Source organism: Rosa chinensis, chromosome 2 (genome assembly GCF_002994745.2).
Source record: "Rosa chinensis cultivar Old Blush chromosome 2, RchiOBHm-V2, whole genome shotgun sequence".
Classification (NCBI taxonomy): domain Eukaryota; kingdom Viridiplantae; phylum Streptophyta; class Magnoliopsida; order Rosales; family Rosaceae; genus Rosa; species Rosa chinensis.
The window spans coordinates 5400733-5428339 of NC_037089.1; the positions used below are offsets into that span (position 1 = coordinate 5400733).

The 27607-nt window shown below is 38.5% G+C and overlaps 4 protein-coding genes across 6 annotated transcripts; 3 read left to right on the forward strand and 1 right to left on the reverse strand.

Moving 5' to 3' along the window:
• Nucleotides 1-227: 227 nt before the first annotated feature.
• Nucleotides 228-2069, forward strand: LOC112189884 (uncharacterized protein DDB_G0271670-like). The gene is made up of 5 exons (XM_024329262.2): nt 228-756; nt 1012-1161; nt 1258-1383; nt 1621-1922; nt 2042-2069. Exons 1-4 carry the CDS (start codon nt 423-425, stop codon nt 1758-1760), a joined length of 750 nt encoding a protein of 249 aa, XP_024185030.1. The 5' UTR covers nt 228-422; the 3' UTR covers nt 1761-1922; nt 2042-2069.
• A 1753-nt stretch (nt 2070-3822) lies between these two features.
• Nucleotides 3823-17243, forward strand: LOC112189880 (probable RNA-dependent RNA polymerase 3). The gene is made up of 14 exons (XM_024329258.2): nt 3823-3957; nt 4051-4136; nt 4295-4435; nt 5064-5141; nt 5240-5311; nt 12725-12831; nt 13658-13806; nt 13981-14206; nt 14765-14993; nt 15370-15515; nt 16025-16187; nt 16297-16441; nt 16536-16702; nt 16784-17243. Exons 2-14 carry the CDS (start codon nt 4101-4103, stop codon nt 17042-17044), a joined length of 1920 nt encoding a protein of 639 aa, XP_024185026.1. The 5' UTR covers nt 3823-3957; nt 4051-4100; the 3' UTR covers nt 17045-17243.
• A 798-nt stretch (nt 17244-18041) lies between these two features.
• Nucleotides 18042-23891, forward strand: LOC112189881 (NADP-dependent malic enzyme). The gene is made up of 19 exons (XM_024329259.2): nt 18042-18415; nt 18805-18925; nt 19106-19180; nt 19300-19451; nt 19539-19644; nt 19755-19820; nt 19952-20047; nt 20140-20211; nt 21783-21866; nt 21952-22050; nt 22180-22227; nt 22318-22371; nt 22465-22563; nt 22642-22731; nt 22831-22908; nt 23013-23087; nt 23175-23265; nt 23374-23502; nt 23594-23891. Exons 1-19 carry the CDS (start codon nt 18264-18266, stop codon nt 23680-23682), a joined length of 1776 nt encoding a protein of 591 aa, XP_024185027.1. The 5' UTR covers nt 18042-18263; the 3' UTR covers nt 23683-23891.
• A 393-nt stretch (nt 23892-24284) lies between these two features.
• On the reverse strand, nt 24285-27223 carry LOC112189882 (2-oxoglutarate-Fe(II) type oxidoreductase hxnY). Of its 3 annotated transcripts, XM_040514288.1 has the most exons (12): nt 26953-27223; nt 26680-26875; nt 26471-26572; nt 26293-26344; nt 25917-26038; nt 25732-25832; nt 25567-25625; nt 25261-25317; nt 25045-25090; nt 24744-24823; nt 24569-24659; nt 24285-24448 (listed from the first exon to the last, which is right to left on the reverse strand). In XM_040514288.1, the coding sequence occupies exons 1-11, from the start codon at nt 27205-27207 to the stop codon at nt 24569-24571; spliced, it is 1161 nt and encodes a 386-aa protein (XP_040370222.1). In that variant the 5' UTR covers nt 27208-27223; the 3' UTR covers nt 24285-24448. The 3 variants fall into 3 exon arrangements, with proteins under 3 accessions (XP_040370222.1, XP_024185028.1, XP_024185029.1); XM_024329260.2 differs by having other exon boundaries at nt 24344-24659; nt 26953-27222; XM_024329261.2 differs by having other exon boundaries at nt 24344-24659; nt 26471-26569; nt 26953-27220.
• Between the last annotated feature and the right edge of the window lie 384 nt (nt 27224-27607).

The following is a 27607-nucleotide window of genomic DNA, read 5'->3' on the forward strand; positions in this document are numbered from 1 at the left end:
TCATTTGTGGAATTGTGGTCGAAAAGTGGGTCTCACAAAAAAAATCATCAACTAGTCCTCCTTGTTTTTCGACGAGTCAACTAGTCATCCTTTAGAAGCTCTCCCGATCAATAATTTTTATTTTTTCAAAATTTTTTATTTTATTTTTAAATTACAAGGTAGACTTGTTTTAAACACATCAATCCGAGTCAAGATTCTATCTTTAGAAAAAGAAAGCTTTCCGAGCACACAGCACCATGGTTCCTTCTCGGAGAAGGAATGGTGATGGACTCGAATAATGTCGCGGAAACGCTGCTATATTTACAAACCTTGGAAGAGCAGGAAACCTCAACAACAGCCACCACTATACTTCTTGGGGCTTTTAAGTTTCTCACCACCACAATCAACCCAGAGCAGCAGTGTCCTTCAACCAAGAAGCAGCCATGTCAGGCGTGCAGCTACTTGACTCGGTGCAGCAATCGCTGGATCGAATATGCGACCTTAAAAACCAACCACAGCCGAACGACGGCATCAGAAGAAAGCTTGCATTGCTGACCGAGCAAGACGCCCTCTACGTGCTAAACCAAATTTACAACAGCAAAACTCCCATCAGAACCCTCAATGGATTCATCTCTTTCATGATCAAGGAACTAGAAAATGAATCTTCTTCGTCTTCTTCAAGAGCAGTGTGGACCCCTCAGAGTCCCTCTGCTTCTTCTTCTTCTTCTTCTTCTTCTTCTTCATTTACTAGTCCTCCACGGCCTGATCATTCTCAAGGTCTGGATTTTTACTGTTTTTTGCTTCCCTGCTTTACCTTGTAAACTTGGAAGCAATTTCTGTCCCCTGTCTCAATTTGAGTTTGAGGGTGTGGTAGTGTTGCAGTTGTAGACCAGTCTGGGGAGAATGGACTCTGTTCCTCTGTTTCTCAACGGCTATATTTAGTTATAGGGTTTTTCAATTTGATCAACTGCTGTTTCATGAAATTCCTAAATGAAGCCGATTGTGTTAATACTAGTGAGAGATTTGTTGCAGGTGAGAAAATCCAGTGTGGTTCTCCTGTTAATCGACAGCCACTCTATTCTTCAGCTTCTCCTTCTCAAGTTTCCCCGACTTCTTCTTATCAGAGCCATTCCTCTCCTACTATTACTGATGCATCATTTTATTCCAGTTCTCAGCCTCAGGGTTAGACTTTTATTCTCATTGATGCTTTTAGTGATCAACAGAGTCTTACTATGAAATTGAAGGTATTTGATGAGTTTGAGTGTTTGTTCGGTGCAGATGAGACTCCCAACCCATCCCCCGGGACAGTGTGCAATGGACAATCACCCTATTCCTTCCCTTCTCTCTATCAAATCCTATCTGCTCCTTTTAATACTCTTAGACAACTCTATGAGTGGTTCCGAGGTCAGACTTGCAGTACTTTATTTCATGTTTTTCACTGATAAATAATGTTCTATGTTGGTCATGAACTCATTTCTGTACAACTTTATGATAACTTTCTTTGATGTTTCCTTATCAAATCTTATCTGCTCCTTCTAGTATTCCTGTACAAAGTTATGATAGCTCTAAAGGTTATGTTATCTTAAAACCATTTCTGTCTACATATATGTAAGTCTGATTCCTCTCCTTATTTTTCTACAGGTATTTGTATTTCTCCTTTTCAAACCCTATCTGCCTCTCCTGTTACTCCTGTTCAACTTTATCAGAGCTTTCAAGATCAGACTTTCAATACTTTTTTCAATGCTTTGCGTTTTGATCAATGGTGGTTTATGTTACCTTAAACCAATTGTCTCCGTGAAAGTCTGAGTGCGTGTTGATACAGGTGAGACTGTCACTCACTCCCCAGTTCTTTACCATCCTGGAGACCATGGACCAGCACACTTAGAAGCTCTGGGAGAACTCGATTTCAGAAAGCAATTTCTGATTTTGAGTTATGCTGGAGGGTATGACAAAGTATTTTTCTTTATGTTTTTTTCCCTTTCCTTTTGTTGTTTATTTTGTTTTGAAGCTCATCTTGATTAAAATGTATACCTGCTGTCTTGACTCATTTATTTATTCTCAGAACGAAGTTAAAAGATGTAATAGAAGCGGAGGCTATCAGGAGCTGGAAAAGTTTGCCAATGGTAAAGTTCGAGACCACAGTTTGGCATGCTTTGGGTGAAAACAATGTTGGCAAGGCTGACCGACCATTGGTGATTATCACTCTCTCATTCTTGCTCTTTTGCATATTAATGCCTTACTCTTCATAATCTGCACCAAGTGATTTTAACCGATCCTGCTCTACTTGTTAGTTGTTATACAAGTCCCACAAAGTAATATTGGATGCCATATTTTGGTAAAAAGGAAGAGAGATGGTTTTCCTCGTAACTCTTCACAAATAACCTTGCATAAGATAATAAAATGATTTTGGACCACTCTGGTCAAAACCTTGCCTCATCAGGTTTTACACTTCTCAAGTAGTTCAGGGATAAAAATACTGATGTTAATGTGTCACGCAGTTTTCAAAGTCTTGAGATTCTGAAGTGAAATTTTAATCCATTAATTGTCAGCTTCTTTCTATTCCCCTTCTAAAGAATCATTGTTAGTCTTCTCTAACAGCTGCATAAGCCGCCCTAGCATCCCTTACTGTGTCTGACTCTTTCATGTTTTGGGTTTATTATAGTATTCTGATTGGGATTCTCAAAGAACACACCAGTACTATTGTTATGTTTCGGTGGATGGGAGTTACAGGTTCAAGGTTTTCTTCTCTACCCTTAGCTTGTTTAATCGCATACAAATGTGTTTCCATACTTGCATATGCATACACAGGAGGAGAAAGATTCTTATATTTCAGAGAGAAGCTGTAATGCAGGTAGTCATTGCTTAAAAGTCAATCAGGGTTTGTATCTAATATTACATACAACATTCCAATGTTTAAACAGGAAGTCTAAAGTTCCAAGGCTAAAGCTCCTATGGCGTTGTATAATTAACTGTCTGAAATTCTTTTCTGGAAATCATGTTTTTTTTTTTTTTTTTACTTGTCAAACCCGAGGCACTTTAAACATATATACTATGAAAGTAAGCAATTTCCATCTGATTCTCTGCTTTTATTTCGGTTAATGATCATCGTGTTGCTGCTACCATTATTGACATTTCATTTTGCAGACATTGGATGAATAACATCTTTGTTTTTTTTTTTTTATCTTTTGTTTTATAATAAACTCAGGGTCCCTTCCTAGAGAAACCAAGAACTCTCCTGCAGAAACAGTTAGGAGATGACAATGTTTTGGAGGTGAAATTTACCCCAGGGGAATGTTCCAGTGGTACATATAGCAAGTTAATGCGAGAAGGCATCCTTGTTGGTTTGCGGCGATATGCTTTCTTTGGTATGCTTTTCAAGCCTTCATATGTTGAATTTTGTATTTCCAGTTCTTGAAAAGTTTCTTCCCTAACCATTTTTGAAATTATTCTTCTATGTAGCTTTCTTGATTGAGTTCATATTTTTAATGACCACATTCTACTTAGTGCAATGCTTGTTTGAGTAAAAAAATAGAATACATTGCTAATTCATAATGTTTTATTCTTTTCCTGATACAATCATCAGGTAGACACATATATATTGCATGTATGCGTAAGTCGTCCATATTAGCTATATAGCAGAATTGGGATTCTATGTGTCGACACTTCTTATTGTCATTTAAACCCGAGTATTTGGATTGGTAGTATTGTGTTGTTAAGAATCCTAGCAGAACTTGTTATCATTTCTCTAATTCTTTCTTATCATGGTTATGAATCAGTGTTCCGTGCTGGTAACAAAGGAAAGAATATGTGGAAAGACCCAACTTCATCACCTGTGAAATGTTACTTCGTTCGTGGGAGCTCTGATGCAGTGATAGACAGGGGTATAGGCTATAAGTTATCTGGCAAAACGATGCATGAAGGAAGATCTCTTTTCACGCATGCACACACTCGGCCTAGTTTGGCCAGCTACATGGATAGGTATCTAATTATTTGTAGCAAAATTCTTTCCCGAGCTGTATACAGTCAATTTTATTTTCTGGTTCTAAAGTCCCATCTGTGTCGGAGATTCAGGTTATCTCTCATTTTGTCCAAGACAGTTACTTTAGAAATAAATTGGTCACATGTCAAGGTGGAATTCATCAAAGACAGACTGTCGCGTATGATCCTTATAACCATTTTTCCATGAACTTTCTCGCCTTTCCTAATTTTTTTTTCCATGGTCCTTATATTTCCTTTTCTTCGAATTTGTTTCTTTTCAATTTTAAAAGCAGAGTTATTTTTCTTCCTTTTTGTTTTTGTTTTTCCTAAATTGCAGGATGAGTCTGGTAATCCCATCTATGTAGATGGAAAACCTCGCATACATACTGATGGGACAGGATTTATATCTGAGGATCTGGCTTTACTTTGTCCTGAGATAGCACGCAAAGGAGAGCAGATCAATAGTGAACACATCGAGGTTTCTGATTCTATTTTAGTTTACTCTTAAGTTTATGTATATTATTTGAAGCAATAATAACTATATAGTACATACTAAGATCATAGTTGAATTACCGTCTACTACTGCAGTTTGACTTATGATAGAGCTTTTAAAATAAGTATTGCAGAAGATTTAGTTTTCAATGTGTGGATAATATTTGAAACTAGTAGGTTTTCCTTGTGCTGTATTGCCATATATATGTAGATATAGAAATCTTATAACCATGAATATGGATACAGAAGAAGAATATAAGACAGGGTAGTTCACCTGGTCACTTGGTATGACAGATTGACAGGGTAGTTTGTCACACAGCTGAAAAAAACTCGGTGTGCAAGGGCAACATGTATAACGTGCAAGGGTCATTTTTATGCCCCATCACTCTGTGCCTTCTGCAAGTATGCTTTTCTTTATATATTTGCACTCTGTCTCAATAGTTGAGCCAATCTGGAATGTGCTAGGCGCAATGGATTCTGTCTCCTGGAATTGAATGAACCTTTTCTTATCTTTGCACTTGTCTCAGTGGTTGAGCCAATCTGAATTTATGGACACAGCTCCATATTTCTCCTCTTCTTTTATGTGCATGACTTATCTTTGATTCATGCTTTAGGGACTTGATGATCCTGATGGTGAACTTGAGGACAAAATTCTGGAATGGAAACAGCCAGGCACTAGAACTCGGGAACTGGTATGCGGATGTAGTGTTGCAATTTCTGTTCTCTTTTAAGTTGTGGGCTTGCAATGGATTCTCATTTCATCTTTGTTTTTTTTCCCTCCACCCTGTAGCCTTTGCTCATGCAGTTCCGACTTTTTTACGAAGGCCGTGCTATCAAAGGAACTTTTCTTGTCAATAAAGAGGTATGTTTTCTGCCATTTTCTTAAAAATTACTTCTTATTGGAGCCAACTTGGCTGCATGTCATATCATTACATATTCTAATATTCACCACATTGTTCTATTATACTGTTATGAGCAGAGTATGGTCTGTTTGTCTTTCTGTATCAGTTAATAATGAATGAGTGCATGCGAGAGATGGAGGTAGGGGGAGCTGTTAACTCTCTCTATGTGTTCAACTGGAAGTTATTCATATCATTTTAATTAAAAATAAAATAAACAGAAACTAATCAAAAGAAAGTAAAAAAGAAACAACTAAATAACTCAACTTCTTATTCAAATAAAATCCATATAAAACTTTTGTTTTTGTAAGTGAAATATGTAACTTAAATTACTGAAAAAGGTATTTACTGTTGAAGGAATATCGATTTAGTGTGCCTTATCAAACTAGGAGTAGCAATAGGAGAGAAGGTTCTAGATTTCCCAATCCTACACGGATTGGTATTCCTTGTAACATTAGAACTAGCACTTTGTAATCCATATATATAGGGCTCCTATTCTCAATAATAAGATATACATCTCTCTCATCAATCTCTCTCAAATACATTATACTTAAACACGTTATCAGCACGACTCTAACCACAAAACAGAAAACCAAAACTCATTCACAAAGCAGCCCCTAGCCCGAGCTAGCCGAGCCTTCGCTGCAGCCCGAGCACCCGTGTGCTTGCAACCTTGCACAGCAGCCCCTGCTTCCCCCTCCCTGCAGCCCTGCGTTCCAGCCTGCTGCCACCGAAGCATCCCTGCTGCGCAAACAAGCCAACGCACACCCACTGCATCTTTTTCCCGTTCCTGTGCACATCCGTCTTCTTGCAAGCCTCGAAACGTCTAGTTCGGAAGCTCAGATCGAAAAACTTTCTTCATCAAAGTTGTTCGTCTCTGTCTCTTCCATATAACCTCCGAATTTCAGCCTTATCGGAGTCATATTGAGATCTGTACACCAATCGAGGTACAAGCTGTTCAGAACAGAATCTACTCGGATTACTTCGCTCCATCACGCCTGCATCGACACGCGCGTGATCCAAATACAAGTAAGTATTCAAAAGAGTAAGTTTTGAAGTTCCTATAATTTCAGAATTTATATTTCTTCTTCTTTTCTCGGGGACTTGAAAACCTCCCTTCTTCTACATCCCACTTTTCTTATAACGTAGGTTCGATCTTTGAGAAAAGCGGAATCGTGGGGATTCACGCAATTAACGAACTAAGAGCGTTCGTAAGACTTCGGACTAAGAGCGTCCGTAAGCATCGATTAACGAACTAAGAGCGTTCGTAAGACTTCGGACTAAGAGCGTCCGTAAGCATCGATTAACGACCATATAAACATCATTGTTTCGGTCTAATCCAATTATTCTTGGAAATCGATTTCTTGGTAGCATAGCTCGGAAATCTTATTATTTAGTTGTCGTGGAAGCATTGGCTCTGAAACTAACTTGTCCCTGTTTCATCTCTCGGGATGTCAAACACGAACAAACTCGATTTTGTTCCATTGGATTATGCAGGCAAAGGATATTTATACTGGGCCATTGACATTGCGACCCATCTTACTGCCCAAGATTTATTGCACACAATCCAAGAGCTTTGTCCTATAGAAACAGCTCCAGACCCTCAAACTGAGAAAGATAATTCCAAGGCACTTGCCTTTATGAAACGTCACATGGATAGTGACCTCCAGTTTGAGTTCATAAATGAGGATAGCGCTATAAAGCTTTGGCAAGCGCTTCACGAACGATATGGCAATATTCGTGACTCCATCCTTCCGAATACAGAAGCAGAATGGAACGATCTTCGCTTCTATGAATTTGACACTGTCATGCAATTTTATTCGGAAGCTCTCAGCATCAAAGCAATGATGCGTCTCTGTGGAAAAACAATCACAGAAGACCAATTGATTGAGAAAACCCTCAATACCTTCCCCGTCTATGCTATGAGGTCCTCTGACTTATTCCGGACTCATGTAAATGCAAGACGGATCACAAGTTTCCAACAGCTTATTGCAGCTATGGCCACTACTGAAAGACATGGCAATGAACTTGTGAAAAGAGAAATTGATAGGCTTCAAGATAGCTATCAAGAGCATCGTCCTATGGCTAGAGAAAGTCGCCATCGACGTCATGATCCATACGATCGAAATGCTCAAGAAGGTAATCGCTCAAGGCGACAATCCCACGACCGTAGGAGGCGTGATTTTGAGGGAAATAGGGTTGGAAACCATGGAGCCAACGTTGGCCATGGACACCACTTTCCAACGCCACCAGTCCTAGGGACTATGCATATTGCGCCAATGCGCCTCAATCAAGGGAGAATCCTCTTTATGGTGTATATTTCTGATATGGAACGTCTGATCAATGGACCTGAATTTGCAATGTACCTATGAAGGTAGTCGCATCATGGTGATCAAGACTTCGAGTTCACAAAGACTTTAAATCTGGCGATGAAGACAAAATACCGCAGATTTTTATTTATAGTCTTTTATTTTTCCAAGAATTATGTCATGACAATTATGCCTTATATCAATAAAATGACTTATTGTATTAACTCTTTCCCTCTAGGCGTACTCAAGAGTACTTGTGATGTCTAGGCAAGGTTTGATCTGAGAGAACGGTTTTTAAAAGTGAGCAACGCTCCACCAAAATCTCGCCTTACCTTACCTGGTCACAACTAAATTGAAATTGCCGAACGGATAGAGTGACTACGATTTGTCTACGATTTGATTTTTATATTAGATTAGATTATGGTCACGAAACTTTGGTGTCATCATTGGATATTATTAATAAAGTATCGATTTATTTTATCTCATGTCGTAGACATGTTTTTCGAACTTTATTATTTTAAAGATATAAGAGCCAATGGTTTTCATGCGGAAACGCATTGTGAGAATGGACAAGAGTTCCTTTGCATCACCTCTAATGACTACGGAAATAAACGAGTATTAGAGAAACTTATGTGTCGATCTAGTGGGTTGTATGCAACCACTATTCGAGTCATTGAATCCAACCATGTCATGAGAGATGATTTATGGGATTCCGACACATATAGGCTTTGGCACGACCGTTTGGGACACCCAGGTCGTGACATGATGATCCGCATATTAAAGACTTCACACGGACATCCCTTTTTCAGAACGAAAGGAAGTAAAACTCGAAATTTGGATCAAGGAGGAGCACCTGCGCCTCACGGCGCCTTTCCCCCTCAAGTCCGGCCATCCCCCTGCGGCCCAAGGGTGGCTTTGACGCCACCCCTGCTCCCTTGACTCCCATTTTTACTTCTAAGGTCCATTGTGATTTCATGGCTCAACCAAAATCCTCATTGGTTGTTTCCAAAGCCCATCATTCGTTCTGCAAAGCCTGCTCTTTAGCAAAGTTAGGATCGAGACCATCCTATGCAAAGGACACCAAAGAAAATATACCATTCTTGCAAAGAATCCAAGGTGATATTTGTGGACCTATTCAACCACCATGCGGACCATTTAGATGTTTTATGGTGTTGGTTGATGCATCGACACGCTGGTCACATGTCATGCTATTGTCTACAAGGAACGCTGCATTTGCTAAACTCCTAGCACAAATAATTAAGTTACGGGCTCACCACCCTGATCATCCCATTAAGTCTATAAGATTAGACAATACTGGGGAGTTTACATCAAAGACTTTTGATGATTATTGCATGTCCATTGGGATTGATGTTGAACATCCTGTTCCTCATGTTCATTCCCAAAATGGTCTCGCAGAAGCCACCATTAAACGACTACAAATGGTTGCTCGAGCATTGGTGATGCGCACCAATCTCCCTATTTCTGCTTGGGGCTATGCAATATTGCATGCAGCTGTGCTTATTCGTCTGAGGCCCACTGCCACTCAACCCTTCTCTGCGTCCCAGATGGTTACTGGGTATGAGCCTGATGTCTCACACTTACGCATATTTGGGTGTGCAGTCTATGTGCCTATTGCGCCGCCACAGCGCACCAAAATGGGTCCTCAAAGACGATTAGGCCTTTATGTTGGATATGATTCTCCAACGATTATCCGCTACATAGAACCCTTGACAGGCGATCTCTTTACCGCTAGATTTGCGGATTGTCACTTCGATGAGACAGTCTTCCCGTCGTTAGGGGGAGATAAGAACATCAATGTTCAACAGGAACGACAGGAATTGTCGTGGTCTGTCCCCACTCTGTCTCATCTTGATCCCCGAACCGCACAGTCAGAAATTGAAGTGCGGAGAATTCTCGATCTTCAGAACGTAGCAGATTCGATGCCTGATGCGTTTTTCTGATATCGCTAAAGTGACGAGATCACACATACCTGCTGCAAACGTGCCTGCAAGGATTGATGTCCCTAAAAGTAGAGGACATGACGCCAACTCAAGAATGCATGAGCATGGCGCCAACGTCCCATCTCTCAATGATGGTGACGTTGTGGCTAGGCCCACGGCTCCCGCCAAGAAGCGCGGGAGGCCCATAGGTTCGATGGATTCTCGCCCAAGAAAGAAAGCGAGTTCGGCACAAAATAATCCATTAATCATCGATGTAAATAATCCATCTCATGAGAATATTCCGGATTATGGTTATGTCCAAGAGACATCATTGGGGGACGCTCCAATGTCAGAACCAACTCCAGAGAATAGAGAGATCTCCATAAATTACACTAGTGTACATGAGATGATGGATAGAAATTCTATGGCGATTGATGATGCATTTGCATATCATATTGCAAAAGGAATTATAGAATATGATGATATCGAACCTCGCTCTGTTGAAGAATGTCAACAAAGAGCGGATTGGCCTAAATGGAAAGATGCAATCCAGGTTGAATTGGATTCACTAACAAAGAGACAGGTATTTGGGCCTGTAACGCAGACACCCCCAAGTGTAAAGCCTGTTGGCCATAAATGGGTCTTTGTTAGAAAGCGTAATGAGAAAAACGAGGTTGTTAGATACAAAGCCCGCCTTGTGGCGCAAGGTTTCTCACAACGCCCTGGAATTGACTACGAGGAGACATATTCTCCCGTAATGGACGTTATAACGTTCCGCTACCTCGTCAGTTTGGTAGTTTCCGAAAAACTTGACATGCAGCTTATGGATGTGGTTACAGCATATCTCTATGGGGATCTAGATTCAGAGATATATGTGAAGGTTCCAGATGGACTTCAATTACCCAAATCAAGTGGCTCTAAACCACGGAGCGCGTTTTCAATAAGATTAAAACGCTCACTATATGGATTAAAACAATCCGGACGGATGTGGTATAACCGTCTAAGTGACTACTTGATTGAGAAGGGATATATTAACAATGAAATATGCCCATGCGTGTTCATTAAAAGAATAAGTTCCGGATTTGCAATCGTAGCAGTTTATGTCGATGACATGAACCTAATTGGAACTCTAGATGAGTTGAAGGAAACTGCTAAATACTTGAAATCCGAATTTGAGATGAAAGATCTTGGGAAAACACGGTTTTGTCTCGGTTTAGAACTCGAGCACCGTAGTGATGGAATCTTGATCCATCAGTCTGCATATACTCAGAAAATCCTAAGGCGCTTTAATGAAGATAAAGCAAAGCCTACGAGTACTCCCATGATCGGCCGTAGTCTTGAGCCCGGAAAAGATCCGTTTCGTCCAAGGGATGAGGACGAAGAGCCATTAGAGGCCGAAGTGCCCTATTTGAGTGCAATAGGCACATTATTGTACTTAGCTCAATGCACAAGACCGGATATCTCATTCGCAGTGAACTTGTTAGCTCGACATAGCTCTGCGCCAACACGCCGCCATTGGATTGGTGTAAAGACAATCTTTCGATACCTAAGAGGTACGATTGATATGGGCCTATTCTATCCCTACAGAGAGAAAAGGAATGACGGAAAATTGGGATTGGACCCCAAAAGGCAAAACGCCCCCGTCCATGGAATGGCCGCCGGCCATGTTGCAGCCGCCGGCGCCGCCACCGCTCATGGTGGCCGGCGTTCTCCTATCTCCCTCCATCAAAACGACAATGATGTCTTGATGGGTTTTGCTGATGCAGGGTACCTCTCTGACCCTCACAAAGGTCGCTCCCAAACTGGTTATGTCTTTACCATGGGAAGCACTGCGATATCTTGGAGGTCTACAAAACAGACCCTTGTTGCTACTTCCTCAAATCATGCAGAGATTATTGCTCTACATGAAGCTGTACGTGAATGTGTATGGCTAAGGTCCGTAATTCGACACATTCGAGGAAGTTGTGGTTTGAAGTCTACCACAAATGAACCTACATGCATTTATGAGGATAATGCAGCTTGTATTGAACAAATGAAGTTAGGTTTCATCAAGGGCGACAACACCAAGCATATATCGCCTAAGTTCTTTTATAATCAGCAACAACAATCACTTCTAAAGATTGAAGTGAATCAAATCCGATCAGAGGATAATGTAGCGGACTTATTCACTAAGTCGTTACCTAAATCCACCTTCGAGAAACATGTGAAGAGCATCGGATTGAGAAAGTTATCCGAACTCCCACGATTATAGCAATCAGGGGGAGATATCGACATCAGGGGGAGTTATGATGTCTACATGTTCGATCTCGAAGAGTGAAGGACGTGTTGTGCTCTTTTTGTCCTTCGACCAGGGTTATTTTTATCCCACAGGGTTTTTGTTACCTGGCAAGGTTTTTAACGAGGCAACGGATGAAGCGTCACCACCAAGTTTGAAGCGGCACAAGGGGGAGTGTTGAAGGAATATCGATTTAGTGTGCCTTATCAAACTAGGAGTAGCAATAGGAGAGAAGGTTCTAGATTTCCCAATCCTACACGGATTGGTATTCCTTGTAACATTAGAACTAGCACTTTGTAATCCATATATATAGGGCTCCTATTCTCAATAATAAGATATACATCTCTCTCATCAATCTCTCTCAAATACATTATACTTAAACATTTACTTTATTTAACACTTCCCTCTTGTTTTTCTAATAATTCTGAGAGTGGTCATTACTCATGAGTTATGAATAACGAAATTTATACATTAAAGTCAGTTCATCTAGGTAACTGGAGTTTTCTTTTTATCCAAATCCCTCATTTTAAAATTTTCACTTAAATGGACCCTTGGAACGTTCATTACTTCATTTTAAGTTGATCAGTTTTCATTTTTCCAAAGAGATGTATACATATATGTAACATGTCCACTGAAGGAGTTTCTGTATGCTAACAAGGACCAGACAAGCTAGTATGAACTTAGTACAAGTGAAAAAAAAAAAATTATTGGTTTTCATGTCTGAAAATGCCTTCTTGGAAAGGATCAATTTGACCACTGGCAGCAATGCATTCTTCTAATTTATCTGAAGTAATACAATCTAAAAGGTTTATGATTGATGGAGTGCTTGAATTTCTATATCAAAATTTGCAGCTTCCACCAAGAACTTTGAAGATTCGATCATCAATGGTTAAAGTTGAGCCAGATCCAAAATTGTCAGATCCTCAAACAGTGAATTCACTGGAGATAGTAGGAACAAGGTAGATCCATCCTACAATAATTTCATTGCTTTTGCTCCCTGCAGTGAAATCACTTGCTTTGTATCAACTTGGTAATTATTGGCATATCTTGGACACAGTTTCTCATGTGTTGTGACTTGTGAGATTCTTTTGAGGTTAAAAATAAAACAGAGTAAGAAAAGGAGAGAGTTTTATAAGTTAACCAAAAATTGATATGTAATTATATATGAGTATGAGCTTCTTCGAGTAATGCTTTCTGGTAAATTTCCAACATTTTGGAATATAGCTTTATTTATTAAAAGCAAGAGGGAGGAAAGGAAAAACAAAATTCTTAAGAGACTGAGAAGGATCTCTACTCTGATTCCAGGTAAAATAGGTGATATACATTTATCTCTTAGAGAAGAGATTAAATAGGTAAAAAAATTAAACTGTTATGGTGAAGAAATAAACCTACAGCTGCTGAACATAAGGAACTACTGAATGTTTCAGCTATCATCTAGACTAGGTTGACGATTATGATATAATCATATAGACAATAATAATATGAAGGTGGGAATCCAACAATAATCAGTGATGTTCGAGTGTATTAGAGTGACAGACTTGTCACGCACACTCCATTTATCAAAAGTGAACCAATTATATTTGACATGAGAATCTTCTAATGCTTATGGAAGATTTAGATCACAATAGTAATTAGAATAGTTATGCTAAAATTTTATGATGGCAGTTTTGCTCCTCGCAATGATGTTAGTTGTGAATGAGAATTTCAGATACAGGGCGAGCATTACCTGTTTCTATTATCTATTATTTAAGGCATAAATTTCACCTTAAACTTTTGATCTTGCAGTAAACTTAATAAGAGAACGTATTTGTCGAGGAACTTAATTGCACTTTTGTACCATGGAGGGGTGCCAAAAAAATACTTCATCGAGTTACTTATGAAAGCTTTAGAAGAGACTCGTGACGTTTTTAGCAATCCACGCGCAGCATTCAGAGGTAAAGAAACTTTTTCCCATTCCTTTTCTTCTGTTTGGGGTCAAATTGGTCGCCAATTTTTTCTGTTTCTTTTCATTGGTTAAGTAGCGTTGTCTTACTTCTTATATGTTCCACCTGTATTTTGTCCAGCATGACTAGTTCTTTGATTGGTTCCATTACTGTCTGTATTTGCAGTTGCCCTTAGATATGGCGAGATCGATGACAACCGTACTGTTGCGAAAATGATCTCCTGTGGTATTCCTCTTGAAGAACCATATGTGCAATATCGTCTTTCAACCCTTATGGACATGGAAAAGATCAATCTCAAAAAAGGGAAAATTTGTATTCCTGAATCATACTATTTGATGGGGACAGCTGACCCAACAGGAAAACTTGAAAAAGATGAAGTTTGCATTATCCTGTATGTATGATTTCTGGCATGTTCCTCCTCTGTTATATAAAGTGTGTTCCTGAATTTGATAAATATGTTTAATATCTGTTACACTATAGCTAGATTTAATTGAGTTATTCCTTTGGTTCTACTTCTTAATGTTTTTTTGTTTTATAGCAACACATTGTCCTTACTTTTCGGGTCCATGCCCTGCCATTAGCTATGAAATACGGTCTCTGGAATTAATGTTAATGATGTATAGATGTGCGATATGCTTTTGTTTGTAAGCTTTGGAATATCATTCTCTTACTAATGCATTGTATTACTTTTTCTTTATTTTTGATGGGATACTGCTAAAGCAAAAATTCTGATACATTTTAGGTTGTATTGACTAATTGTTCTAGTACGTTTACATTTAGGATTTTTCTAATTATTCCAGTAGAGCTGTTCTAGAAAACTGTGTTTGCTTCCTTCAATTATATCATTATATCAATGTTTTTGTTGTACATTCTTGTTTTCTTGATATCCTATGCCAGAATTCTGCATGATATTTAGTGTTGTACATTCTTCTTGTCAATGATTATGTAGAGAAAATGGACAACTACTGTCGGGAGATTTTCTAGTGTACCGGAATCCTGGTTTACACTTTGGTGATATTCATGTCCTAAAGGCCAGATATGTCAAGGAACTAGAATCTGTTGTTGGCAAGGCCAAGTACGGTATATTCTTCTCTAGTAAAGGTCCACGTTCCGTTGCTGATGAAATGGCTGGTGGAGATTTTGATGGTGATCTATACTGGATCTCAAGAAACCCTCAGGTTGGCAATTACATAAGTCATGCTCATTTTGTTTTGAATTCAGCATGCAGACTCACTTTAGAAATACTTTAATAGATCTGCATGTAATTGCAAATAGTTTTGTTTTCCATACCACTTAACTACCATGTTGTTTTTCTTTTTTCTTTGATCAATACTCCATGCTTTGTTAACTGATCTTATATTATTCATTCCATCTAAGAAATAAAATATGGGATTTGAAAAGTTTGAATCATTAGACAGTCCATCCTCTGGATTCTTTTCTAATTTTCATTGGAATTGATTTAAGTGGCTTGTATTGCTCTTACCTCTTCTCCACACTCTTGATGATATCTGGTTTGCTTTTAATATTTAACACTCATTATTGGAAGTACCTCAGCTATTAAAATCGTTTAAACCAAGTGAACCATGGATTGGAAAGTCATCTGCCCAAAAAGTTCATGGTAAAAGACCAACCGAGCTTTCAAAGGATGATCTAGAAGATGAGCTCATCAAACTATTCTTGAAGACTAGGTTTGAACCAAGGTATGCTTTGTATTTTTAATCTTTTAGTTGGTACTACATTCAAATTCCTAGTTTCAATTAGGATCCCACTGTGTTGTGGCTATTATTTGGTCAATCTTTTAAGACTTTAATCTTATACAGAACCTTTTAACCTTTTGATATCATTTTAATTACATAAGACAAAGCATCATTCATTGATCATATTAGTAAAGAGATCAGTAAGGAGTACGTACTGCATATGAAACATTAATTTTACCTACTCTAAAAGTTGGTGACCATTATGTTTCAAGTAATTTGTTGAACCTCAGTTTTATTGATTTTTTGCTATAAATAATGACCACTATTTATATAAATCAGGTTGAATACAAGTTCTACAAATCAGTTTGATTGGTTTCTAACTTTCTACCCTACTCTGCTATATAGTTCTCACTTTACGGTTATTCTTGTCTTATTCTTAGTACAAGATTTTTTATGAAGATCCTAATGTTTGATAATTCTTCATTCCTGTGTTGCAAATTCTGCTATTTCAGCTTCGCATTGTATGAGGCAGCTCAAAACTGGATGGCTTTGATGGATAAATTTTTGACTCTAGGAGATACGAGTATTGATGTGAAAAAAAAACTGAAGGACAAGATACTGCGATTAATTGATATTTACTATGAAGCTCTCGATGCACCAAAAAAAGGTTTTGAGGTCAGTTATATTTGACGTTCAAGCATTGAGTGATCCTTACTTGATGATTTTAGTGTGCTTTCAAGTTACTGGTTGTGCTTTGATACGAAGCTTACCTTCTGTGTAACAGGTTGTAGTTCCAAAAGAATTGAAGGTGCGAGAGTTCCCACATTTCATGGAGAAGAAAAACCAAGAATCCTACCATTCAAGTTCCATTTTGGGATCCATTTATGATAAGGTGGAGGAATTTAAAACAGAAGACAGATCTCTCAAAGGTGATACAATCCTTTATTGTTGGCCTGTTCTTAAGTCCCTTTCCATTAATAAAACAACAGTTTTAGGCTTTTAGCACTCTCTTCCTCTGTGCAGAAATTCGGAAACTTCCTCTTTTTGAAGACGACGTTCCTGAGGACCGCTTGAAAGAATGGGAGAAACGATACAAAGAGTACCGGAAGAAGATGACCTCTGCCATGGGAAATGAAGATAAAGAGAGCAAGAATCAGGCAGCCAATATCGTCATAAGAGAGTATAAAGAGGTACTTGGAGTATATTTCATCACTTTCATGCTTCTTAATAATGAATGGCGTTAAGATTTCTAACTGCACTTTCCATCTTAGATCCTATTCGAGGCTGAGGAGTTTGAGGAAAGTAAAAGGGACAGACAACAAATATATAACGACGCACTCGCTATTTATCATGTTTGTTATGACTATGCCAGGAGTGTGAGGACTGAAACTGGGGCACAAGATGTCGGGAAATGTGGCTTTGTCTGGAAAGTTGCAGGTGCAGCTCTATGCCAGCTTCATGAGGACCGGAGTTTGAAACCTGGTGAAAAGGTTTTCAGGATCTTACCCTCTGTTTTGAAGGATATTATGTAGTCCAATGAAACAGATAATCTTGATTTTAATCAAGGAATGCTGTATGTAATATTAGATACTGTAGTATTTGTATGTAATGTGTAGATTATAATGTATATAGGTCAATGAAAAGCTAGTGCACGTCTCTGTTTTTGGCCAAAATGAAAACGACCCAGCATGAAATATTTCGAGAGAGAATGACCAGAAATGTTTGCGACTCCATGCCCCAAGTGAGCCATACGTACACGTGTATAACACCAACACTTGTGGATCTTCCATGACTCATACAATGATGCTTCTTGGGGTCTGACTGTCTGAATATGCTTATATGCTTTGGGACCATACTCAAACCAAGACACCCAAACAAAAGCTTGACTTTCTTGATTTTTGGTCACTTGGACAAAAGCTCAGAATACTGTGCTCTCAGCCAAAAAAAGTGGAGAAGTTCGTAGTTATCTTCTTTATATTGAATCATTTTGGTTCTGACATTTCAATAATAAATTTTCGGATTATTACATAATTTTCAATTATTATATAATGCATCTGATTCTCCTTGCATGATTAACCGACAGCACCGTGTATTATCTCATTATCCAACATCAATAAGTATACTACTTCCCCTTCTCTCTTCAGCCGAACACAGACAAAAGCCCATGTCTTTGTTACTCTGTCACTCTGTCTTAGTCTTACTTCCACTTTTCCAATAATTGTTGCGCAATAATCGGGTGTTCTACTACTCCAGTATATTAAATTTCGGAAAATATAAGTCGGTAGATTGGCTCATTGTGTGTAAATAGTGCCGGAACATCATACAATTCTCGACGAACGTCTCTCTCGCTCCCAAGTCTCAAACATTGTACACCCCACTCAACCATAAAATCAGTCATGACATACGTGACCACCTCCACTAGATATTTATATATATATATATATATAGTGCACAAAAAAGCTCCTTTTTCTGGTCTCTTCTTTTTTCCTGGATTATTATAGAAAAGAAGACCAGTTAAATCGAAAAAGACTCCACCTTTCTATCTTCACCAGCATTGGCCACCTTCCCATTTGACTTTAAATAATAAAATGGGATAGAACTTTGTTCTGATGTGGTGTGCATGTGTCGTTGAGTTGTTCTCTTATTAGAGCAACGCAGAGCCAGAACTCCCCTGCATCATCTGTAACCAGTAGCTTTGAACTCAAACGATCGCTGTCTGGTCAGAGAAAAGAGCGAGTTGAGTCGGTGAGAATGGAGAGCGCACTCAAGGAGGTGAGGGATGGTGTTTCTGTGCTTGACCTGGACCCCACAGCCGCCGTCGGTGGCGGCGTTGAGGACGTCTACGGTGAGGATGCTGCCACCGAGGACCAACTCGTCACTCCGTGGACTTTCTCTGTAGCCAGGTGAGAAATCACTAGAACTTGATCATGGTTTGTTTTATTTTTTTTATTTTTTAATCTGAATTCAATCTAGAGCATCTAAGTATTGCTCTGTATGATCATTCATGGAGTTAGTACTATGAGGAAGTAGTTCTGATATCGGATTCTGATTCTCCCCTTTTGGTATCTGAAAAGTTCAGATTTTGATTTTTGATTTTTTTTTTTTTACCTTCTTTCTATTTTCGGAAATATGCAAAAGTTTCAGGCTGCATGACATTGATTCTGATTCTCTATCGCTGTTATGTATGATACCTTTATTCAGTTTTCCCTTTCTATGAACTTTGTTGTGGATCATGTACAAAAAAGGTACTTTCTTTGATATCAGTAACTGATTAGTTTCTGGGATTTTGAAGTGGGTACTCTCTGCTGAGAGATCCTCAATACAACAAAGGGCTAGCATTTACCGAGAAAGAGAGGGATGCTCATTACTTGCGCGGTCTTCTGCCTCCGGCTACTTCCACTCAACAACTTCAGGTTTCATTACTATTCCTGATTAAGATTTTGGGTTGTTTTAGCATGGCATGTTAGCTTGTATGACATTCGTAGCTCGTTTTCTAAATTAAGCTTTTGGGCTTTTTTCTTTGATAACATTCTTTGAAGTTTAGGTAAATGTTGACATCTTGCTGTTTCTCTTTGTTTTCCCAAATTAACCAGGAGAAGAAGCTGATGCACAATATCAGACAATACCAAGTGCCGCTGCAAAAATATATGGCACTGACCGAACTCCAGGTAGTTATTCTTTTACAAGTATCTTCTTACTCTGTAGTGTGTTACAAGTATCGTGAAGGCGGTTTGCTTTATGCTGGAACAAGGGTGCAGAGGATTATTCTATTTGTTTTGGTTAACAGGAGAGGAATGAGAGGCTGTTCTACAAACTTCTCATTGATAATGTCGAGGAATTGCTCCCGATTGTATATACTCCAACTGTTGGTGAGGCTTGCCAGAAATATGGAAGCATTTTCAGACGCCCTCAGGGTCTTTACATAAGTCTGAAAGAGAAGTATGACTGGATGTACAATTTTCACCTGTGATTTTTCAGTTTTCACAAGATAAAGTTCTGATCACATGAAAATCCTTCGACTTGCAGAGGTAGAATTCTCGAGGTATTGAAGAACTGGCCTGAAAGGACTATTCAAGTTATTGTTGTCACTGATGGTGAGCGTATATTGGGACTTGGTGACCTTGGTTGTCAGGTAAGGAGTCCGGTATCATAATCTTCAAATTATAAGCATATATCTTTGGTCAAATGACCACAAGATGGAAAGTTACTTGCCCTCACATGGCATTGGTGGACATGTTTCAGGGGATGGGAATTCCTGTAGGGAAGTTGGCGTTGTACACAGCTCTTGGAGGAGTTCGTCCCTCAGCAGTAGGCCTTTTCCAATGTGCTAATTAATATACATCTTTTTTTTACCGTTACACAATAGGCTTGCTTCAAAACCATGAGTCCACTGTTATCTGTAAGTTGTGAACAAAATTTCCTTGCACTTTCTTCTGCAGTGTTTGCCTATAACCATTGATGTTGGGACAAATAATGAGCAGTTGCTGAAGGATGAGTTCTACATTGGGCTCAGACAAAAGAGAGCAACTGGAAAGGTTTTGTAGCTTCTTGATCATGCTAGGTGCATAATCTATGCATCATATTATTTACCTGAATCATGATGAGAGAGTTTTAACATCACTTGCAGGAATATGCTGAGCTTTTACATGAGTTCATGGGTGCTGTGAAGCAGAACTATGGCGAAAAAGTTGTTGTACAGGTTGTGTTATCTAAAGGGCTGCTTGTAAGTTTAATTCCTCTTTTGTTGAGCAGTATAGTGTAAATACAGCAGATATTACTAATATGTGTGTGTGTGTGTGTAGTTTTCTTTTAACTCTTTTTGTTGGCATGAAACTGCTTTATTGTCAAACACATATATAAGAAGCAAACATATATCTCTACTTATTCCTAAAAGCTTACAGAACTTGCAGAAACTTGACACATCTTTAGTACATACTGACCTGATTATCATAATTGTACAACTATCAGAACTTAGTATGTTCAAAACAAGTTGTCAGTACCCTTTATTCTGCTCTACCATTTCACTCATGATTTCTACTCAAGGTTCTATAGTATTAAGATAAAAGGGTGTAGTATAGCTGGAGTTTCATTCAAGCGTGGGTAGTTTGTTGAATCTATCGACTCAGCACAGAGGAATAGGTTTGGTAGATTGGCTCCATTATTAATTCCAGCTGCTGATATTGGTATTGGTGCAGGTATAGTTGATGCAGCCATCGTTGGTGTCTGCACTTGAGGTGCTTGTACCGTGTTTCCCACCACAATATTCATCGCATAGTTTTAGTCAGTATCATCTTCTTCTAAGTTCATTGCAGCAATCACAATATCCATATGAGCCCTATTAAACGGTATCTAACCAACTCCCTTTGCGATGCCAAGGTGTAACGCTGCCTTGTACTGTTGCTTGGTCAGCAGATATTGCAATCTCATAAGCTCCCTGATTTAGAGGTCGCGCCCCATTAGGTCCAAGACGAAATCCTCCCCAGCTATCAAGACTTTCAGTTTTTTGAATTTAGATGCATCCTACTGAAAGTGTTGATAGTTGGGGAGGATTCCGTCTTATGCCTAATGGGGCGCAACCTAAATCAGGGAGCTTATGAGGTTGCAATATCTGTTAACTCAAGCAACTTTTTGGCTGCAATGTTTCACCAAGTACAAGGCAGCGTTACACATTGGTATCACAAAGGGAGTTGGTTAGATACCGATTAAGGGCACATATGGATATTGTGATTGCTGCAATGAACTCAGAAGAAGATGATACCGACTATGTGAGGAGTGATCTGGTGGGAAACACGGTACAAGGACCTCAAGTGCAGACACCAAATATAGCTGCACAAATACCAATATCAACAGCTAGAATAAGGAGAATAAAGGGTACTGACAACTTGCAAAGTTCAGTTAGTTATATAGTTATGATAATAAGGTCAGCAGAACTAAAGGTGTGTTAAGGTTCTGCAAGTTATGTAAGCTTTTATGAATAAGTAGAGATATATGTTTGCTTCTTATAAATGTGTTTGACAATAAAGCAGTTTTGTGCCAACTGAAAAAGAGTTAAAAAAAAAAAGTGAATATATATATATATACACATATTATTAATATTTGCTGTATTTACACTATAAAGCTCAACAAAAGAGGAATTGAACTTACAGCAGCCCTTTAGACCACCATTTATCTCAATAGTTACATGTTCCATTATATAGTGACATGATTTCTGGAGTATGAATTTGTACATGAAGTTCTGATGTTGTCTATGCCTTAAACTGATATGTGCAGTTTGAAGATTTCGCTAACCACAATGCCTTTGAGCTGCTGGCAAAATATCGAAATACTCATCTCGTCTTCAATGATGACATACAGGTGCAAAAAGTATATTGAGAATGGAACTATTTAGGGCTTGTACAATTAGGTCTTTAACTCGTAAACTATTGTTTCTTTGTGTCAGGGGACTGCTGCTGTAGTTCTTGCTGGAGTTGTGGCGGCACTAAAGTTGATAGGTGGTACCCTGTCTGAGCACAAGTTTTTGTTCCTCGGTGCTGGGGAAGTAAGACTTTTTTTCGTCAATTTTTTTCTTCACTATCTCATATGATGGCTTTTTATGTCAACCAAGTAGAAGTAGGCAACTGCAACCATGAAATATAATTCTTATCCTACTTTTGTGGCTTCATTGTAGGCTGGGACAGGTATAGCAGAGCTAATAGCTCTTGAGATCTCAAAAAAGGTAAAAGAAATTTGTACAAACTGAGATGTAAAAGACTTCTCATAATTGATCAACGATCTTCATTTGTTGAGTATTGTTTGTCTCTTGTAGACAAATGTTCCTGTGGAAGAGGCGCGCAAAAAGATCTGGCTTGTTGATTCAAAGGTGTGGTAACTGTTCAAGCAAGATTCTGCTTTCCACTCTCTTTTAAAGTTTTCTTCCTATCACACTTTACAAAGCTCATGAATTATCTTTCAGGGCCTAATTGTTAGCTCTCGTAAAGAATCTCTTCAAAATTTTAAGAAGCCTTGGGCTCATGAACATGAACCCGTTAAGGATCTCATTGATGCTGTCAAGGTATGAACCATATGATCGTATATGTTTCTTTTTTTGAATTTGAAGATTATTTTGATAATTCTTGCCATACTCCATCAGGCAATTAAACCAACAGTTCTTATTGGAACATCTGGTATTGGAAAAACATTCACAAAAGAAGTGATTGAGGCACTAGCTTCCTTCAATGAGGTGCTCTCCTTCCTTCCTTGCCCCAATTCCTGCCTATCTATAATTCTGTACAACTTTTTGTGTGCCTGTTTTATTGACATTTAGATAGGAATGATGCAGAAACCTCTCATTTTGGCTCTTTCCAACCCAACATCACAGTCAGAATGTACAGCTGAAGAAGCTTATACTTGGACTAAGGTATAACAATTAATTCATTGAGGATTTTCTTTGAATGAGAAATTCCATTTAGTAAATGAAACTTAATTCTTTGTCATGTTTCTTGTCCTTCTTTCATTTCCTAGGGTCGTGCAATTTTTGCTAGTGGAAGTCCTTTCGATCCTTTTGAATATGATGGCAAAGTTTATATTCCTGGCCAGGTAAATTACATACTAACACTCGTGCTCCTGTATTATAATGACCGAATTTGAAAACATGGGTTGATTCTGCTTTCCTTGTTGATTCAGTCCAACAATGCTTACATTTTCCCTGGATTTGGTCTTGGCTTGGTCATCTCTGGAGCAATTCGGGTGCATGATGATATGCTTCTAGCAGCTTGTAAGTAGACAGCATGTTCGGAATGATGAAATCTTTCATAAAAGCTCTAGAATAAGATGCTTACAGTTTTCATTAATTCCAACTTTTTGGTGCATCTCCCATAAACAGCTGAGGCCCTGGCGGGACAAGTTTCAAAGGAGAATTTCGATAAAGGACTTATTTATCCACCATTCTCTAAAATCAGAAAGATTTCAGCTGAAATAGCTGCTAATGTAGCTGCCAAGGCATATGAACTTGGTGAGTTTAATTCATATTCAGCAGATAACCTGACAAAAAGAATTAGTACTTCCATTCATTTTTAATTTTCACCTTATATTTGCTTCTGTAGGTGTTGCTACACGACTCCCTCGTCCAGAAAATCTTGTGAAGTATGCTGAGAGTTGCATGTATAGTCCTCTCTACAGAAGCTACCGGTAAACAGTCTGCCACCCCGAAAGCTTATTATCAAGCTTGCTGAAAAAGTTGTCTTCTGAGTGATGCTGTGCTATGTCACTTGGTGAAGATGGCGTTTGTAAAATTATTGAAAGACGTTGCTTGTATTCAGTTTCTTTATATATCAAATAAAGATGGGGATGATGGATCTGATGGACCAGTTTTTATTAATGAATTTTCTCATTGCGGCTGTTTGTCATGTTTTCAACAAATTCTATTTTGACTCGGATGTTTGCTCATCACACCCCATCAGAGACCAATTCAGATTAGAGTCTGCAACAGCTTATGTCATTTTGATATAATTGTTTCCTGAAGGACATCTCTATAAAAGTGGGACGATACCAATCCAGAACATCGTATTGAATTTAGAGAGGAATAAAATTGACTCCATTTAACTAGTTCAGTAATTCTGAGATTCATAATAAGGTTCCACAACCATTCTTTTGAAGCAAAGGTGGTGCTGGTGCTGGTTCTCCCACAATCTTATCCCTCATTCTTTATCAATCATCGACCTTTTCCACTTCCCAGCATTATTGTAAAGCAAAAGTGATAAAGAGGAGATTCCAATTCCACCATCGTTATCTCACTAAAAGAGGTAAAGGCTCATTATTGTTTTTCATATAGTAACCTCCTTTTCATTTTAGTATACATGAAAGAATGCAACAGCTAATTTCCTTTATTGTTTCCTGAAGTTGCAGAACATATAACAATCTTCGACCGGAAGAATACCAAAGCGGAGCACTTTATGAATCTACAAAGGAATCTTGAATACTGATTAACATTGTCAAGTACAACACTTGTGCCTATCCGAAAAATTATGTTAGCTATCTTAGAAAGGAGATTCATCTTCAATTGCGGACGAGTTGCATACCTAGTTTTTATTTTCTCCGTAGGTAGTCAGATCAGCATGAGTATCACTATAGCGCTGGCTCAGGTAAGTTTGACACAAGATTGGAGGAAACCTGGCAAAGTAGACAAATGCAGATTCACAGTTCAGCTAACTCGGTTGCTGAAGTAACTATAATTGTGCAAGAATGAACACTCACTTGGGAGGGTTATTTTCTGACTTGCAGGAAGGCAAGCACTCGACAAGACAATCATGACTAGGTTCTATAAAGTATGCAATCTGCCAAAGAAAAGAAGAAAAATCAGATATATCTCCATTAGAGTCGAAAGCAGTAGATATAATAAAGCCCATATCCAAACATAAAGTCGAGGAATCGAGCCAAAGCAGAATTCAGATGCAGATAAAACCATTGACATTGCAGGCAACCTCATGTAAATGATTCTGAAAGTTAATACAGTTAAAGTGAAAGAAAAGGAGAAAAAAGAAGAAGAGGGTCATACAGAGTATCTCTCTCGACCGTTCCCTACAACTCTATGCAATGTGGACCTGAAAGCAGGAACAAGTGTCACACAATAGTTGAATACATGAATTCCAAAAGGAGAAAGCAAATATGAGCCAAACGAATTGCACAGCGGCTGAAATTGCTAGCATTCATTTTCTAGGAGCACATGAATGCACTGTGGACTATAGTTACAACTAAGAAACATGTACAGTACTTGAAAATACAGTTACTCCAGCGTTCCAGCATGTCACCAAGATTCACTATAAATGCTCTGCAAAGAGAAAAAGAGAAAAAGAGAAACAATGTCACCCCTCTGAATCAAAATGGTGTTTTTGCAATATATGTTATTTTCACTCTTTTATACAGAGAAGCTTCACAATATATCACCAGCTAAAGGAGTGCAATTAAGAAAGTGTTAAAAGTGGTAATTAATGGGCATATAACCGTAGCACATCTGAATTAACCAGACTTAAACTACTCTGGTTTTTATCAATCTCCAATCATTGGTTGAATAACTAACCCTTTAACCGGAGCTACGTATTCCCACAACTGAGGTTTGGCATCCTTATCCTTGCATATCTGCAATGAAATATTGATATTGAAATAACAGATTCAATGATGCAAAGTTATCGGTTATGCCAGTCTTTAGTAGAAGTATAGCTAAATCTCAGATCAGCCTTCTTACTTGGAGACCTAAGACATCATCAGTTGCCAAAAGGGTAATGAGACCGAAGTCAGAATGCGCTCCAGCTCCGAAAATTCCATTTGATGGATCAGATATTTTTCCTATATATAAGAAGAAAAGAAGAACATTTTCTTAGATAAGTGAACTGGAAGATACTTCATAAGATTCCAAAGGTTCCAACAGACCTTCATAGTGTAGTAAGCGCAACGTCGCAATAGCCTCACCAAGCATTTCTTGCTTATCAAAGAAATGAACATCAAGGTCAAGAGCAAGGGCTATGAGCCTAGCAACTGCTTTAGCCACCTCTCTGAAACAATGTACACCAAAACAGCTCATAACATCTACTTTTGAAACCAGCATATATCAATCATTCTAGGAAGTAGTAATCTAAACGAAATACTTATTCGAATGATCTCAGAAAGTTTCAAACAAAATTGCAAAGTCGGCTTGCAGACATGAAATTTAATCAGACTTCTCACGCCGGAGAAACACTGTATCACAAGCTTGCATGCCCTCATCCATCCTATGAAGCATATGCCTAGTAAAGAATGTACAACTTACAAGGCTTGTCTATGAAATTCTTCCATGGTCTCCCTCCACCCAGGCAAGATATCTACCAGGACAACAAAAAGGTGATCAATAACATACTTTTACATGCTCAAAGACCCAAAACACAAAAGCGAGTCGAATTAAATGAAACAGCACATTGGCAACATTTCTAACTCTATTTGTCGATTACCTGGTGCAGGCCAAACATTAGGACCATAAAATGGCTTTTCCGCTTTTGGGTCGTCTTCAGCTACCTCAACTCCTATGTAATACCCCTCCTTGTAATCTCCTACTAATCAAGAACCAACTTTTATTTCAGAACAAGAACAAAGACCCAGAAAACACAAACTAGCAAAGGTATGAGAGTTTTTGTAAGTGATATAAATATAAAGAACCAACCATGAACTTGGTTTTCATGGTCCAGATGCTCATCAAGAAGAGGGGTATATCCCCTGTGCTTCTTGTTCCTCAAAAGCTTCATTTTTTCACTCAACGGTAAACTGAACATCTTCCTGCTCTGTGAAAACACCTCGTCCATGAATTGCTCGGTTATTCCATGATTTACCACGTAGAAGAAACCGCAATCCAAACAGGCCTAAAAACCCGGAATTAGATTAACTTTCTTTACAAGGCAGATAGAATGAAACATGAAAGTTCGGAACTTTTATGAACCTGTTTGAGTAGAGAGACGGATTGGTGAGTATCTGTGGTTGAGAGATCAATACAATTGAGAGCCGAGACTGTTATGGCTTCAGCACCGTTCTTGATTCCGTTATCCATTTTGAGATGAATTGAGCTGCCAGGAATAATTGGTTTTTCTGTACAAGAAATTGGTGATGGAGAATGGAGTATATATAGCTTTTCACTTTTTCTGTTTTTCAACACGCCGTCCGAAATGAACAAATATGCCACGAACTCCATCTTCATGAGTTCATGTCGAATCTACCACATGGGTCACTTGGCCCAGTTTTCGTTCAGTCAGTCATCTTCGTACGGTTCCAATGACATTCTTTATTTTGGGCCTAACCAACCCCTTAAGCCCTATGATTTATGGCTAGTTAAAGATTGCTGTGACTTTAAAAAAAAAAAACTGTTGTTGATGTGTTGTGAAAATAATCAGCTATGAATTAAAACAATTTCGTGTTTGGTAAATGAGAGTTTCTATTGGGACCTCCAAATCTGCTCACTTGACCTCACTATATTATGAATTATTAAATGACATATATAACCTACTATAAAACGACTATTAAGGACAATAATTATACCAAAAAAATTATTATATTTATTTTCTCTAGACTTTCCAATTCAATAATATTAGATTGCATTC